We start from the raw sequence: 12,776 nt of genomic DNA on the forward strand, positions 1-12,776 counted from the left end.
GGAGGAGAAGGAACAGGACAAAACTAACATCAGGACCTAACCCTGTGGCAGCGAGGAAGGATCATTGGAGAGAGAACCCACAAGGAGGAGCACTCTTTGAGGGTATCCATCAGTATGGCAGTTCTTGGCACTTCTTTATGGAATGACCTCAGTTACTTTGCTTGGTGGGTCTTCTATAAGGTTAGATTGGCCAGAAGATGCTATAGATTCAAAGGGAGAGAAAAGAGGAAAAGGAATAAAAAGATTTAGATTCTGGTGCTTACTTTGGCAGCATGCATACTAAAATTGGACCAGTATAGAGAAGATTAGCATGGTCCTGCACAAGGATGATGTGAAAATTCTTGAAGCATTCCATTAAAAAAAAAAAAAAAAGATCTAAAACCTGGGCTTATTACAAACTAGGACCTATGTGAAATACTGGTGTATATAGGGTATATAGGCTGACACTAGGGTTATCTTGAATTGTGTTTTCATCATCCTGGGGAAAAGGTATGTGGGATCCTGTAGGGTATCCCTTCTTGCATTCCACTCTTGGAGCCTGCTTTCATCTCAGACCCTTTCACCTCTCTGAGGCTCCAGTGTGCACTTTCTTTTTTTTTTTCAACGTTTATTTATTTTTGGGACAGAGAGAGACAGAGCATGAACGGGGGAGGGGCAGAGAGAGAGGGAGACACAGAATCAGAAACAGGCTCCAGGCTCTGAGCCATCAGCCCAGAGCCCGACGCGGGGCTCGAACTCACGGACCGCGAGATCGTGACCTGGCTGAAGTCGGACGCTTAACTGACTGCGCCACCCAGGCGCCCCCAGTGTGCACTTTCAAGAGAGGAAAGAGAGGAGGAAGCATAAGTGAGGGACTAGTTTGAGCGTTATCCCTCTCCCGCCACCATTACTCCCCTCTGTTGGCTTTTTTTTTAATGCTGGGATTAGAGGGAGGATACCGTTCTCTTTGCCTGTTCCCCAGGGATGGAAATATAATTTTCACAAAGAAAAGCTTGATCAGTGACGTCCAGGGTCTCTAATTTTACATGCTTTCAGTTCAGGTATTTCAGGATAATTTCCATGTCTGCAGTCTGTGATTTTATGTCTACCAAGCAAATAATGTGAAATCCAGCACTCCAAGAAGCTTTTGGCTTTCTAATTTATGCCTGATGTTATTATTACTGACAAACAGAATTCTGGCTGATGTTTCCAGTAAGCTAATACTATCGTTGGGAGTTTAAAGGTTGAAGAACTGAGAGTTAGGAATAATTGATACCAAATAATTCAAGAATCTGACCATTTTCCAGGGAAAGAACTTTTATAAATAGCCTAACCTTGTGCCCCAGTTTGCCTGGAATACTCCTGGTTCATGCCTCTTGCCCCAGTGTAATCCTTAATAGAATACCCTTTCATTCTCAAAAATGACTCAGGTTAAGCAACAAATTAGATGCTTGCTCTGTTCATAGATATGGAGATATGGAGCCCTTGAGGGCATAGGATGGAAGGAAGCTATAAAGAATGAACAGCCATGTGGGTACAGCTCTGAATAGAGGAGAGAGGAACAAGAATGAGAAAGAAGACCAGGCCATCCGGTAGCAGGTTGGAACTTGCAGACTGTTTAGAGCAAGGTCATCTAATCTTAAATTTGTATTGTTGTGCTGCTGTGATCTAAACATGTATCTCTCCTCCCACAACCTGTATAATAAAGCTATCTGCACCCATGAAGGCTTTATATGAGAGATAGTTCAGGAACTCAAGGGAAAGAAACTTTCTCCCATCTGAGTCAGTGAGACGCATGGGGCTGGTCATGTGGGGGAGAACAAAATGGTCCACCCAATGACAAGGCAGGGGTTCAGAGTGGAGGGTTACTGGGAAAAGCACAAACAACCCATTCCCTTTCCGGAATTCCAAGAGACTTTGAGGATATATGTGTTGGAGAAAGTGGGTACACAAGTATCCCACTCCACGTGAGATGACACTTCAGCCATTTCATTAGAATCTCAAAGAATGGGGCACTTTAGCTGAATTTTGATCTGAAGCCATCAGTTTCATTGTGCAACTTTGTAAGAAAGATCCAAGAACCATATTTAATTACTGCAGGATGATACTAAGGATGTTGTTTGCTCAGTACTCTCTTTACTAGGACCCTCATGAAAACTTTCTTTTAGGTTTTGATACTGGGAACAGTTAGGTTAGCCTTGAGTAATTAATTGATTTGTGTTACGGACTCTGTTAGTCATGGAACTTATCTTGTTTCCCCTCTCTGTCTTGGCTGCTGGATTCAAATCTGGCTTTATCTATGGCCAACATAGTGCAGTAGATAACAACATGCAACTTGGGCTTGAACCTCACCCCTGGAAAATAAACATACCAAAAGGAAATATACATGCCATCAAACAAACTTCTCCAGGAAGTTTCAATTCCTGGTTTTCCATTTAGTATCATTTTCCATGTATAGTCATAATTCTTTACTTCCTATTAAAATGATATGGGGCTGAGTTCCCCCATGTGTATGTGGTTTTGGTAGAAATCCTGAAATTCTTCTATAAAGCATATACAGCAAAGAGACAGTGAATTCTGTTTGGACTGAAAACCTCAGGGAGGAATGAAGTACTGAACATGGAATTGGCTGCTGTTAGAAGGATAAGGCACGTAACAGGTGAGGGTGGCCGGTTTGTTCGTTTGTTTTTGAAGCTAAAGTAAGGGTCTAGATGCTGAGAACAACTTCCCTCATTAGCTAAGGCTTGGACTATATATAAAAGATGGCGGGGATAACCTAGAAGGATAACTTGGGGTGTTACAATAACTATTTATTTATCATTGTAGCTGCAAAATTATCCTTCTAAGAGCATCCTTCTAAAAGCATATCCTTCTAAAAGCATAAATGGCTTTTGCCCAGTCGAATCGAACCTTGAGCCTACATGGTTTTTAAAAGAAGGCTGGTGATGATATCCTTTACTCCTCTTATGGTTTCCCATCATGAAAACATCTGTCATTATGTTTGGTGAAGTGCCATTATTGCTCAGGAAATCTTAACAGATTAAAAGAAAAGCAGGACTCCAGAGTGCGAGAAACACAAGCTAAATATTTTATTGGATTCTAAAAGAGAAGAGCGGAGAATGTAAGTACTTTAGTAAAAATCCATTACTCGTCTGAAAGAACCAACTTTGGCATTCATGGCCCCCCAGTCAAGGTATCTCCTATACTCCCCGGGCCTCAGCAGGTACTGCCTTCCCCTGTAGCTGGGCATCTCATAAAGGACCCAGCAGCCATCCAGCACATTGACAGAGTGGATTTCATTGAGATGGAAGCGGTCCTGAAGAGAGAGACAATCATCTGTGATCTCTGACATTTGTCCCCTGAAGTCCTCTCGCTCGTAGATCCTCATTCTGAAAGTGCCGGTGTGCTGGGGTGGCAGAAAAGAAAAAGTAAATGAACACAAGTGGAGAGAAATGAAAGTGTTCTAGCTCCTGCACCTCCCTGGCCACACCTACCCAGAACTTGTTGGAGTCCAGGTTTGCTTCCAGAACAATCACGTTGCAGTGTTAAAGAGCCTTGCCCACCCCCCACGCCATCACCTACCCAGGCATCTAGTGATTTATGGGTAATATGAGGAACAGAACTCAGCCACCCTTCACTGCCATCCACATCTCTGTCCCTAGCAACAAGATTTGTCCAAAATAAAATTGATCATGTTAGTGCTTGTTGTTAGAGAAGGTCCTTCTCAAAGGTGAAAAGTGTAAGTCATTGGAAAGAAAAGTCCCATTCGATACATTACTTTTGTTAAAGAGGAATGAACATTTAGCTATTTTATGTACATTATGGAACACAGGATTATTAATCTCTTGTAAAAAATAAGATGACACATTTTCTTTATCTCTGTGTTCAATATCAACTTATCTGGTGTTTAAACTTCCTTTCTGGTCTCTTCCCTTCCCGTCTTTATTTCCCTCAGCAACAAGAACCATCTCCATTAAGCTCTGTTTGGATGACACTATTACCCGTGCCTCCCACACTCCAACACATTCCTCTAAGAACTGTGAAATCACTCTCTAAGAAATATTGAACTCAAACTTTGATTTTGGATTTGGCCTTTCCTTTAATTTATACCTCTAAGTAAACTAATAGGTAATGACCATGGTATCAGAATAAAAAATAGAGGACAGGAAGATAATTAAATAGGAAAGTGAGCCAAAGCAAGCAAACATATGTTTATCAGGTAAGCAGACCCGGAGCCCCTGGGTGGCTCATTGGGTTAAGTGTCGGGCTCTTGATTTCAGCTCAGGCCATGATCTCATGGTTTGTGGGTTTGAGCCCTACATTGGGCTCTGTGTTGACATGCGGAGACTGCTTGGGATTGATTCTCTCTCTCTCTCCCTCTCTCTCTGTTCTTCCCCCACTTGTGTTCTCTCTCTCTCTCTCTCTCTCTCTCAAAATAAATAAATGAACTTAAAAAAAAATTAAGCCGACCCAGATTATATCTATCTGAGTTTTGGTATATTATTTCTGAGTTGATACAGTTCAGAATGATGACATTAAGTTATATCTTGGGGCGCCTGGGTGGCTCAGTCAGTTAGGCATCCAACTTTGGCTCAGGTCATGATCTCACAGTCATGGGTTCAAGCCCCATGTCGAGTTCTGTGCTGACAGCTCAGAGCCTAGAGCCTGCTTTGGATTCTGTGTCTCCTTCTCTCTCTGCCCCTCCCCCACCCATCCTCTCTCTCTCTCTCTCTCTCTCTCTCTCTCTCTCTCAAAAATAAACATTAAAAAAAAAGAGGTTATATCTTACACAGATGGCAACTTGTTTTCTATTTGTCCAGCTTTTTCCTAATTAGACTTTGGCCTTTTAATTTTTTATTCCATTTAAAATATAAAAATCTGGGACCATGTGAGTAAAAAAGCACACACCATAGGGTTCATGAAGACCGACTTCCCATCTGAGACAGCCTTTTAGAACAGACCACATGCGATAGCCTCACTCCCACCTTCTGCTGTGTAGTTGGAATGATTTGGTTGAAGAATGGTATTTGTTCATGGCTTTCACTTCCAAAGCTACCAGAGACAAAGACAGAGCCACACTCACCTGGGGGATGAGGCGGCAGGAGCGGACCGTGTCGCTGAGGCCCATCCACTGCTGGTAGTCCGGGTAGTCCCCGCGCCGCAGAAAGTACTGGTGGCCCTGGTAGTTGGGGCGCTCGTAGAGCATCCAGCAGCCGCTGTCCACGCGGATGGAGTTGCAGCGGCTGAAATAGGGCTGCAGGTTGGGGCAGTCGCTGCTGCACTCGTAGCAGCGGCCCTGGAAGCCCCGGTCCTCGTAGAAGGTGATCTGCAAAATGGAAGGTGCGGGAGCGTGAGGCCATGTGCCCCCGCTGAGGATGCTGCGCCAGGGCAAACCCCCGGCATCAGGGACCCAGCACTTACCTTTCCCATTTTGGAGAGAGTGGTCAGGAGGTGTTCGCTGGGTGCTGTGTGGACCGAGGGGGAGTGCCGCTGTATATATAGCAGCCCTGACTGCTGCCTCCGCAGGAAATCACACAAAAGGGGCCCATTTCGGTGAGTAAGGGGATTTGCAAGCTCCCCGCTCCCCCTCCCCCTGGTCATTGGGGTTAGCTGAATGGTTCTCTCATTCTTTCTGGTAGGTTCGGGTTGTTCTCATTCACTAAAGCTGTTGTTGCCACCAAAATGAAAAGAGTCTTTACTCTTTTAGTTGAGCAAAAGGATGAGCGAAATTCTATCCCCCGTGCTTTGATTTTGTCGCCTAATCTGCTTCATTGACTCCTCAAAGGTAATTAAACTAAGTAATGTATTCTGCTCGGGGACTGGTGTTATTTTTTTAAAACGTATTAAAAAGCAGAATTTAAATAATGAGGAATCTTAAGGAAGAGGAAACCAAGTGAAGCAATCTGTGAAAGTGCTTTAAAAAGCACAAAGCTTAGTTCGGGTTCAAGACTCTGTGGTCATCATTGTTTGTATTTTGGGGTCTATCTGGAGTAAAATCGATACTTGACTGGAAATTCATAGGTTCTTGGGGGCTGGGAATTCTCTCTTGTTTCTTTGTGCCCCGGGCCCTAGAGCAGAGGGTTGGCACATAGTGGGCCCTCAATACCTGGCTTTGACCTGAGAGAAAGCAGATAGTTATGACTTTCCTTCCCTTGCTGAGGACTCCCCGAGAGCCTAAATCCTTCCTTCCTCCTGCCGGTGGCTGCCCGGAGTACTGCTGTTCTTTGGCATTGTATTCCCTACCGCCTTCAATGTCCTAATCTTGGTATCCTTGCCCTCCTTCAACGTCTTAAGATCTTTCTTCTCTCTCCCCCATCACGGACGCTTGCTCACTTGGTAAGGGTGGTTGAGCTACTGTAAGGAGTAATGTAGAAGCTCTCAAAATACCAACGACCTACTTCCTCAGACTTTTGAGATGTGGATGGCACCCAAGCCAGATGGCAGCCTTTGGATCGTATGATCTCACAGTGTGGTATGGGACCCCTGAGGCCCCTGGGACACTTTCAGGAAGTTCAGAAGGTCAAAACAGTTTTCCCAACAATACCAAGATGTTATTGACCTTTTTTTCACCCAGTGGAGTTTATGTCCAGAGGCTATATGAGTTGAAGAGATTTGTAAAAATGTCTAATAATGCCAATCCTTTCATTAAATGTTTTTGTTTTGGAAAATACGGTTATTAGTCATAAAAATGTGTTATTTATGTTGACATGTAATAGGTTTACCCTCTAAGGCCTTGCGTCAGAGGCCTACACTCAGGCCCTGTCAGTCGTATGGTCGCCCTGTCAGTTCCAATGGTCAGCTTCCAATGTTCGAGCGTCAGGGACCTGGACTGGGGGCGGGTACGGGGTAAGTGGTGCTGTCAGGACCTACACCCTTGCAAGTGACACTAACTGTGACCACCTACCCTGCCTATCCCATGCCTTGCATCCACACTGCTTCCTCTAAAGCTGTTTTTCTTCCCAGTGCTTACAAACACCATGAAATTGTTGAATAGACACCATTTATGGAGAATGCATTCAGGGACCAACGCCTACACGCCTCCATCTGCACGCACTTCTGCAGTTTCTGTGGCTGTTTGTGTAGTCTCGGTTTCCCGACTTATAAAATAGGAATGGTGATGAAAATCAAATGAGATAATGGATTTGAAAGTACATGGCACATTGTAAAGCAATACCAGTGGTAAAAAAAATATATATATATCATATCATTCACATTTTAATAAATGCTAAAGATGATAACGTTAATAGAGCTCAGAGCCTGGAGCCTGCTTCAGATTCTGTGTCTTGCTCTCTCTCTCTCTGCCCCTTCCCTACTCTCTCTCTCTCAAAAGTAAAATAAAAACATTAAAAAATGTTGTAAATAAAGAAATAAGTTTCTGCTTCCGGGCTTCGATGTCATGGTGTCTACACTTCTGCTTATTGTATACAGACTAAATGCGATCTGTGGATAATTGCATATATTGGAACGCTTGATCTAATTTAGCAAAGGTCTTCTGTTTGGTAACTTTGATTTCACAGTCAAGTGACGACTACCATTTGGAGGTGGTCTTGAAGCAAGGCACCGAGAAAAGGAATAACATAGGCGAGGGCTGTGCAGTCAGAGCAGAGAGATTCCTTGAAGTCCATCCACTGCTGGTGTCAGACGCCCTGGCACGGAGCGTCCAGCTCTTGCTGTCCACCTGCACACACCCTGTTGCCGTGGATAAACAGGTCTGCAGGTTGGAGTGGTCGTTGCTGCACTCAGAAGAGGTAACTTGCGATGGAACGTGCAGTAGGGGAAATCCCCCCAAGAACACGTTGCCGTGAGGTCGTTGACAAACCCCCGTTCTACACCCAGCCCACTGTGGTTGATGGAGTGAGAATACAGAAGCCAGGGTCATCATCAGCCATAGCAGAGACTCAGGGTATGAGTGCTTGCGTGTGTGGGGGGGCGCATTTCAGACCAACCGGTGAGTTAGGCCTGATTTGGCCAACAGTAGCATTTTGCCCTTTTCCTCATTTCTATATTACCAATGCAGTCTTTTTAAATGTGTTTGTCTTTCATTCTCCCTTACCTTATAGTTGTGTGTCCTTTCTGTTAAAGTGCCTTTGAGGTCTTTGAGGCGGTACGGGAAAGGGAAGTTGATACGTAAAGCACAAGTCAGAAGAAGTGTCCCTGCTCTCATTGTTTGATAACACTCTTTCACGTTTAAGTAGAGAAATAGTAGGAATAGACACAATCCAGCTGAAAAACTGTGGGGGGCGTGTGTTTTCAATCTTGACAGTGCAGGAGGGCTTATTGGGGAGAACCTGTTCCCATTCTGCCTTTTGAACTCAAGATGTCTGTGAGGATCCGGGCCCAGGGAAGGAATCATTCCTCGATACTGGAACGCCTTCCCTTCCCAGAGGCTTATCAAAGCTCACCCAGTCTTCAAGGCAGCCTAGGCCCGTCTTCCTAGGACACCCCCTCTTCAGGCCAGCTGTTACTCGGCTGTCCCTTCTCCGAGCACCTACATGCACTTCGTCACCATCCAACTTAGTACTGCAGCCTTGCCTTTCTTGTCGAATTACTTCTTTTCCTTGTCTTCAGCAAGGTCATGAGCTCAAGAATAAGAGCATGTCATACTCCTTTATCCCCCATAATGATTTATCAGTTAGGTGGGTGGATAAATAGAGCCCTGGAAGCACGAAGAACATGAAAAAATAATGATTCTAATTCTATTTTGGAAAACGATAATTCTCCCGTGTGAGGTCACCCGTGTGGACGCTCAGAGACACGGGAGCCAGTTTCTCCCACTCACTCAGCTACCGCTCTGGTTCTGATGCTTCTTCTTCTGCCCGCCTTTGTTGACCTGGGAGGACTTGAAGGGAGGTAAAAATGGCCCAGAAACCAGGCAGCCTGGTGTGTGCAGAGGGCAGCGAGGCCTGCTCTTGGAGTGGGGAGGTTTTAAGCACCAGTGGGGTATGCTGTGAAGGTTTCAGAACTTACCTCTAGTGTCTAAGCATGAGAGACAAGAGAGGTGGCCTGAGAAAGAGAACGGAAATGAAGGAAAAAGTGATAAGCGACATTTTTGTGAAGGAAAATGATAAAGAAGATTCTTAGCTACCTCCTTGTACTTTAAAAGATGAATGGATCAATGGAATGAGACTTGGGGTCCCGGGGGCTGCAAGGCATGCTTTGTAATGTCTCTTTGTATTATCAGCCAGCAGCCCAGGCTAAAATATGTCAGAGGTTAGGGCACTGAGGCCAATGAGGCTTTTATCAGAAATATTTGAATACTGAGTTTATCTCTCAAGTTATGTACAAGCATTTTATTTTTCTTTAAAAGTAACTGTAAAACTCTCTTTTGGAAGAACTGGTCTCATTTACATCAGGAAAAAAAATTAGAAAGCTGTTTAAGGTCCTCTAGGAACTCAATGGTTAAATAAACTTGTATATCAAAATATCTGAAAGTATCTACTGTAAGCCTGGCTTCTTCTTTTAAAAAAAATTTTTTTTAATGCTTATTTTTGAGGGGAAGATAGAGCACGAGTTGGGGAGGGGCAGAGAGAGAGGAAAACACAGGATTTGGAGCAGGCTCCAGGCTCTGGACTATCAGCACAGAGCACAATGCAGGGCTCGAACTCACAAACTGGGAGATCATGACCTGAGCTGAAGTTGGACGCTTAACTGACTGAGCCAACCCTGCGCCTCAAGCCTGGCTTCTTGTAAAAACAAAATCATTCATTTAGGAGCCATTATAGTTGCCTGAGGCCTGTTAGGAGCCTCAGTGAAAATAGTTCATTACCCTTTGCCTCTCTCCCCACACAAATGTTTTAGTTTACATGCTGGCTTTTCCTGAAGCATTTGCAGACTTCTCTCCTGACTCACTGGTAACCACTCCCAAGAGAAATCTCTCGAGTTCGTCAGCACATCGTTGACATGACACTCTGCTGAAGGAAGCCATGTCTACCTTCATTTAAGTGGTTAGGATTGAAACTGCAGCAAATTTTACAGCACTCATTTGGCTCGGGTGATGAAATAACAATAGGTATTAATAAATAGCCTACCTATTAATAATAGGTATTAATGAATAGCCTACTGTATAAAGAGTGTCTAGTATGTTCCAGCCATTGTACCAGGAATCTGGTACAAAGTACATCATGTAGCCAACACAGCACAGTTATTATGGAAACTTTCCCAAATGTTTGTGAGATCTGGGGCAAGAGCATAAATCAAGCCCCCTCCAGCTTCTCACTCCCTCACGTATACACACTCTATCCGCATGCTCCTTGCCCCCTCCACTTCCCATAAACAGCTGCCTTTTGACTCCCAGTGGCCTTGGGAGGATAGGCCAGGCAAAGACTCTCCTTTAAGTCTTGGAAACAAGGGTCTAAATAGAGGGAATTCTGGAGCTCCAGGTAAAAGGTGTGTGGTCTAGAAGAAGTGTAGGCTTGTCTCCAGGATCCAACAGATTTCTGTCCTGTGGGAACGATTATAGCTGGGAGTCTAGAGTAAGGCTCCCTGAAGCACCCAGTTCAAGCCAAGATCTCTGACTGACTAAGTCTAATAACAGTACTGATCACCATAGAGAAACAAATCCAAAAAGGTAGATGTAGCTAGTAAGTGGAGGAACTGGGGATTGAACTCAAGTCTGTCAGCCCCCAAGGCCTAAACTAATTGCCTTTCCATGTAATAATGGTTTGTTTTAGATATTACCTTTCTAGGTATACACTTCTAAATTATACACTTCTAGGTATCTCTTCCCTAAATTACACATTTCTCAATGTCACACTTTTTTTTTTTCTGTAATTTGCAAAGGTCCAGCCTCCAACTGGCCTGCTGTGTCCCTACAAACCCTGAAATCTTTGTCTTTAACAGTTATGGTAAATTCTAGTGGACTCTTCAATGACTGACTGCTGCCAGGCTGAAGAAATCAGCATTAACTGACCATAAAAAGCTCTGAAATCCCCTGTTTATTTATTTGGGTGTAGACTTCTAAGACAGTAGTATTGGGTGACTGTCAAAGGGACATTGAAGATGTTCACATTTCCTTGACTTAAAAGAATTTTCTGGAAAACAGCTCGTTTATTCCGACCCCTTTTCCTTATCAAGTCCATGTATGTAGCACAATTAGACACAACTGATAGAGTCATGGCTACTAGTAACTGAGCTCCTGCCATAGGCTAGCTTCTGTACATGAGGTAGCTCATATATTCCTCATAAGATTATGTAAGTGGGAAAACTGGGGCTCAGGGAGGGTAAAGCAAGTTGCTTAAGGTCACCCAGCCATTAGGTGGTCAAGCCAGAATCCAAGTCCATGGACCTCAAAGTCTGCATTGGTAACCACTGAGATACCCCACTTTGGTAACCACTGAGATACCCCACTTTGAAACCCAAAAGAGTCTTAAAGTATCAGATCTGGAAGGAAATACAGAGCTCATCTTGTCCATACCCTTCATTTTACGAAGAAGGAAACTCATGGCAGACTGAACTTTGTGAGATGAAATGCTATTTTCTAAGCCTGTAAATTCACCAGATTAAAACAAAACCAAATCCTAAATTAACAAAGTTATTTTCAGTGACACAGGTCACTTGGCTTTTAATTTTTTGTTAAAAGAGAACTCATATGAAAAAGACCCCAAAAAACAACAAAGCTCATATGTCATTAGTCACCCAACTATAGGACAACACAATGATTTAGCTAGGCCAGCAAGAAAACCTCAAATCTTCTGCATATTTGGTATTGATAAAAGCCATAACATTTTGATAATATGTGTATATTTATAATTTATCCCACAAGTTCCTTCAACAAGAAGGAATCTTATTTTAAAAGAATCTTCATTACTTAAGGTTTTATGCAGAGCATTACCTTTTTAAAGATTTATTTATTTATTTATTTATTTATTTATTTATTTATTTATTTGATTTTGTTTGTTTGTTTGTTTTCAGGTCATCTCTATACCCAACATGGGGCTCAAACTCAAAACCCCAAGATCAAGAGCTGCATGTTCTATCAACTGAGCCAGCCAGGTGCCCTAAAGCATTATTTTTTTAAAACATCTTTATTGAGATATTATTCACATACCATACAGTTCACCCATTTAGAGTATATAATTAAACAATTTTTTGCTTTTTTTGTTTTTTTTGTTTTTTTTTTTTTTGAGAGAGAGCAGGGGAGGGGCAAAGGGGGAGAGAGAGAGAGAGATAGAATCTTAAGCAGTCTCCATGGTCAGCGTGGGGTCCTTCTCAGGGCTCAATCTCATGACCATGAGATCATGACCTGAGCTGAAATCAAGAGTCAGATGCTCAACCAACTGAGCCACCCAGGGGCCCCTAAGGTTTAGTGATTTTAGTATACTCATAGATAATGTGCAATCATTGTCACAGTCAGTCTTAGAACATGCACATCACCACAATGAGAAATCCTGTACTCTTTAGTTTCATTCCCTATCCACCCATCCCCCACCCAGCCCTAAGCAACCACTAATCTACTTATGGTCTCTGTAGATTTGCCTAATCTGGGAATTTCATATAAATGGAATCCTATAATACATATTCTTATATGACTGGCTTCTTTCACTTTGCATAATGTTTTCAAGGTTCATTCATGTTATAGCAGGTATCAGTATTTCATTCCTTTCTGCGGCCAAATAATATTCCATAATATGTATATGACATTTTATTTATCCAATCATCCATTGATAGGCATTTGGGTTGTTTTCACCTTTTGGCTATTGTGAATAGTGCTGCTATAAACAATGTTTGTTTGAACACTCCTTTCAACTCTTTTGAATATATATCTAGAAGTGGAATTGCTGAGTCATATGATAACTCTA

The 12,776-nt window shown here is 43.1% G+C and overlaps 1 protein-coding gene and 1 non-coding gene across 2 annotated transcripts; one reads left to right on the top strand and one right to left on the bottom strand.

Moving 5' to 3' along the window:
* Positions 1 to 255: 255 nt before the first annotated feature.
* On the top strand, positions 256 to 361 carry LOC122482291. Its single transcript, XR_006297089.1, has one exon. It is a non-coding gene; the product is annotated as a U6 spliceosomal RNA (small nuclear RNA).
* Positions 362 to 3,044: 2,683 nt separating this feature from the next.
* On the bottom strand, positions 3,045 to 5,491 carry LOC122479720 (gamma-crystallin B). Its single transcript, XM_043573450.1, has 3 exons — positions 5,401 to 5,491; positions 5,063 to 5,305; positions 3,045 to 3,385 (listed from the first exon to the last, which is right to left on the bottom strand). The coding sequence occupies exons 1-3, from the start codon at positions 5,407 to 5,409 to the stop codon at positions 3,110 to 3,112; spliced, it is 528 nt and encodes a 175-aa protein (XP_043429385.1). The 5' UTR covers positions 5,410 to 5,491; the 3' UTR covers positions 3,045 to 3,109.
* Positions 5,492 to 12,776: the final 7,285 nt, after the last annotated feature.

The sequence above is a fragment of the Prionailurus bengalensis genome, chromosome C1, assembly GCF_016509475.1.
Source record: "Prionailurus bengalensis isolate Pbe53 chromosome C1, Fcat_Pben_1.1_paternal_pri, whole genome shotgun sequence".
NCBI classification, from domain to species: Eukaryota; Metazoa; Chordata; class Mammalia; order Carnivora; family Felidae; genus Prionailurus; species Prionailurus bengalensis.

What these genes read in the sequence shown, in the direction of transcription:
- LOC122479720 (XM_043573450.1), bottom strand. An exon ending in CCTGCCGCCTCATCCCCCAG is followed by an intron (nt 3,386 to 5,062) that starts GTGAGTGTGGCT and finishes CTGCCACCCCAG; the next exon opens with CACACCGGCACTTTCAGAAT.